Genomic DNA, 4526 nt, shown 5'->3' with positions numbered 1-4526 from the left:
TTTCATTGGTGAATAATATGTGGACGAATGAAAAAACTGATTTAAAAGTAAGCACATTAGAAGCATGTATTTCCATCAAATACAACTTTCAAATGAACTGTATGGAATTTTATGACTTTAAAGCGTGAAACGGCACTATAATAAAAAAATAATTCTACTGAAAAGTATCAAAATTAATATTATTTAAATTTTTACAATGTGTGTATGTGTAATAATTCAGATTGTTTAAAATTTTAATGTATGCATTGTTGTATGCTACTATTTTCGTAATAAATGTTATAAACTTATGAATTTTATAAGGTATTTTTTGATTTTCTTTGATATGTCCTTTATTTTCCCCTAAAAAATATGGTCACTGTACCAATAGTGTTACTTGTTCATAGATGGTGCATATAATTGAATTAAGTCTTATACCAAGCAAAATTTGTTTCATCCAAACAGGACGTATTCTGAATTGGACATATTCTAAAGCAGACGTATACCGAAATACCACTGTATAATGAAACTTGTTAATTATTGGTTCAAATGGATTATTAGTTTTTTGAGCATTTTTATAGTAATCTCATCCAGTTTTTTTGGTTAACTTTCACATCTAAAGATAGTTTATGAAAATTTCTAATTTACATTTGAATGTTTTTGTTAAGTAGTTGAAAGGATATATAACCTTTGTAGAGAGGGTTAGTCAGATATGGCACTATTTCGATGTAGTGGAGAATAAACTTGGAAAATTTTTAAAGAATTTTTCCGCACATTTTTCTCATTTCTGTTTTGGAAAAAAATTTTTTAAACAGTTATGTCTAGTAAAGAAAAATCTTTTTTTATTGTCACATAATTCCTTTTTTATGTGAATTTTTTTTGTGGTAATTTTTGGCTAGTTTTTGTCGATATCCGCAAAAAATTTTGCAGATATAGCTGCCATTCTCCAGTGCCATGTGATCACCCTTGACGGGTATATCTGTCGATTACTGCAGAGTGGTTAAGATCTAAGAAATTCAGCATGGGTATTTTTAAAACAAATTTACAGTATTAAATTCTGACTGATTAGTTCAACAGTTATATACAGTTAATGTAAATTAAAAATTTTGAGAAGTATTTGGGGATACAACAAGTGAAATGTAGTTAAATTAGAAGTTTGTATTATTTATTTAAAGTATTTTAAATTTAATTAAATTTTATTTACTTTTTATTTGAAGTTTATTAAATTGTAAATTATTTTAAAGAATGATCTGTTTTCATGGATATAAATTATTTAAATAATAAGCAATTAGTAGCATACATAACTTTTCAGTTCTATCAATAATATAAATCTATTATAATTCTTGTAAATCAGTGTTTGGTTTTAAAAAATGCATGTTCATTTGGCAAGCTTTGTTTATAAAATAGGTTTTTTTACGTTTTAATTTAATATTATTGCAATTAATTTTGAGATATATTTCTAGGATCGGGGAAAAAATTGCACAGGATATATCACGTACAGTATTTTGGACCGGATGCCGAACGAAGTTGGACTGTGCCTCATGGTTCCATGCCATTCGAAGGTCTTACAAAATACAACGAATATGTAGAAAAATTGCTTCAGTCAGCACCGCCTAAAGGAACCATGCGTCAAAAACTTTTATCAAAATTTAAAATAAAGGTTGGTGTTATAAAATTCAAAGCCTCTAAAATAATAAATTGTAATAAGATAAATTAACTAAAGTTTATAGCTCAAACTCTGCAAACCTGGAATATGTCTTACAAAATAGCAATGAATTGAACCTTAAAAGAAATTCCACGATAATCTATTGCAAATTCTAATGTTTTCGATCTTCAAAGATCTTCCTCAGGATTCTTTAAACTGGAATGTGGAAATGGAACTTTTAAGAATTATTTAAAAAACGTATAAATGAGAATTTTTTAAACTAATTCTCTTAAAAAATATTTTAAAATAATTTAAATCGATTAAATCAAATTTAAATCTCTCCAAAATAATTTTTTGTATTTGATTGTTACCTTTGGTAAAACGATTGCCAGGCATAAGATACCTGTCTTTCCTCTTTGAAATTAATGCGATGGCTGCTCTTTACAGATTTGAATATTTTGAGAGTTTCCAGCGTCCTTATTTGGTCATCATGATTAGATTGTCTTATGATGAAAGCTTGGTCTAGATGGGCTTGAACGTTGTTGTCTGCGGCATACCTCGCTAGGGCAGTGTTGTATTTTCCTTTACTGATATTATACTTGTGTTCAGCCAGCCTTACTTTGAGAGATTGTGTGGTCGCTCTGATGTATTCAAGATCATGCTGGAATCTATTGTCTGTCAGCGTAATCTTATAAACGCCAGGAACCCTAAGCATGTCGGTGTTGTCCTTTCCATTTCTGAGGATGTTATAGATAGTGGGAACATGCCTATAAGCTAATTTATCACCTCTGTGACAGGCAATTTCTTTATATAAGCTTTTCATGTTGCGGTTATAATCTAGAACTGTGGTGCATGTTGTGAGTGTTCCCACTTCGCAACACATTATTGGGTGTAGGAGTATCCCTGTTGGAATAGGCATTTGCTAATTTATGAATAAGGTTCTTTTTGTAACCATGTTTTTCAACTATGTCCTCCAGATGTTTAAGTTCTTTTAACGTGTCGTCGTAATTTGTGCAGTGGGTAAAAGCACGTTTGGTTAAGGTGCGAAAGGCAGCTATTTTGTAGATATATGGGTTGTATGAATTCACTGGTATAAAGGAAGGTGTGATGGTTTATGATAAATATTGGCATGGATAACTCCTTATAATACTCATATTGAGACCTAAAAAACTGGACACTAGAAGCTCTCAAAATATTCAAATCTGTAAAGAGTGGCCATTGTATTAATTTCAAAGAGGAAGGACAAGTATCTTATGCCTGGCAATCTTTATACCAAAGGAAACAGTCAAATTTAAAAAATTATTTTGGAGAGATTTAAATTATTTTAAAGTGGAAGGACAAGTATCTTATGCCTGGCAATCTTTATACCAAAGGAAACAGTCAAATTTAAAAAATTATTTTGGACAGATTTAAATTATTTTAAAGTCATATTATGCCTATTAAGTTATTAAACTCAATAGACAAAGCTTAAAGTTCCATTAATACATTTTTAATGACAAAATAATTTATCCAATAATGGAATTTCCTTTAATTCTTTTTATATAAAAATATTAAGAATTCTCTATTTGATAATTCATATTTTGAGAGAGTTGATAACTGCATTTGTACTTTATTCAAGTATCTAGGAAAGAAGTGGCTTATATTTAGTTGTATAAACAAGAATATGAAGTTCATATAATATATTTAATAAATTATTATTTAAGAATTGATAATTTAACATTAAAAAAATTAATTTCTTGTACAAAATTAAGAAATTAATTTGAATATTTTTGTAAAATAAATTTTCAAAATAATAATAAAAAATGTTTTAATTAATGGGTATCCTTTAATTTGAAAGATGTCTAATAAATTAATTTTTAATATAAAAAATAAAAACATTTCTTTCAGTATAAATAAAGGGATTATATAAAGTAGCCTTAAAACTGTGTTTTGAGTCTTTTATTTAGAGAATATCTTCACAATTCACCTGAAATAATAGTGCAAGTTAAAACATTTTTTTCAGAATGCCCAAAGTAAATTATCATAACTGGAATATTCTATCACAATATCTCAAAATAAGTTAGAAATATTTGGAGGCTTAAAGCAGCATCATCAACTGACACTTCCACTTACCAATATGGAAGATGCTATAAAGAAGAACATGGGAAAAAAAATTAAAATCTGTACAAAGAATGGAGAAAAACATGCAGATGGCTACTAAGCTGAAAGGAAATAGATTATGGCACTTAATATATATATATAAATTTTTATCAGATTGCTTTATATTATATAATAAAGATTTTTTTTATAACTAAAATACTGGAAAACAGTTTATCTAATTTTGAACATATTTTTGTTATTAATAAAAAAAAAATTAAATTAAATGGAAAATGGAATAAAAATTCTTTAATTCTAAATAAAGAAAATTACAATTTAAGTAATGACTATTATTAATTTATTAGTTAACAGCTTATATTTTCTTTTGAAGAAATTAAATTGAATTTTTAAAAAATAAATATATGTAAATTGAAAATATTTATATAAATTTTGAATTGAAATTTTAGAAAATTTGTATTCAATGTAAAAAGCTTATTTGAAAGTTTTTCATTTAAAATGAAACATTATTATTTAAATAAATGAGACTAATGTTAAAAGATGAATAAATTTAGTATTGATTATATACTAAATTTGTTATTATTAACTATTGTTATTTTATTATGAATTACTACCATGGAAAAATGTTAAATAATTAAATAATAATAAATTAGTTTTATATAAAATAAATATATTTAATTTACATTTTCAAAATAAAGATTATAATAAATAATACAAAAAATATTTAATATACATAATTGTAATTAAAAATACAATTGTAAAAAAGACATTAAAAAAAAATAAATAAATTAAAAATTCTTTCAAATAAATC

At 25.8% G+C, this 4526-nt stretch overlaps 1 protein-coding gene across 1 annotated transcript in view; it reads left to right on the top strand.

The window, feature by feature from the left end:
* The window catches only part of LOC111627320 (histone-lysine N-methyltransferase NSD2-like), a 72239-nt gene that overhangs the window by 41805 nt on the left and 25908 nt on the right, over positions 1-4526 (top strand). Inside the window, exon 6 of the mRNA XM_023370871.1 lies at positions 1428-1636. Coding sequence (XP_023226639.1) covers positions 1428-1636 — 209 coding nt within the window. The remainder of the gene's footprint in view (positions 1-1427; positions 1637-4526) is intronic.

This window comes from Centruroides sculpturatus, unplaced genomic scaffold (assembly GCF_000671375.1).
Source record: "Centruroides sculpturatus isolate CEXI.00-Female unplaced genomic scaffold, Cexi_2.0 scaffold508, whole genome shotgun sequence".
In the NCBI taxonomy this organism is placed as follows: Eukaryota; Metazoa; Arthropoda; class Arachnida; order Scorpiones; family Buthidae; genus Centruroides; species Centruroides sculpturatus.
The sequence above is the reverse complement of the archived record's forward strand: the minus strand, read 5'-3'. Positions and strand labels throughout refer to the sequence as shown.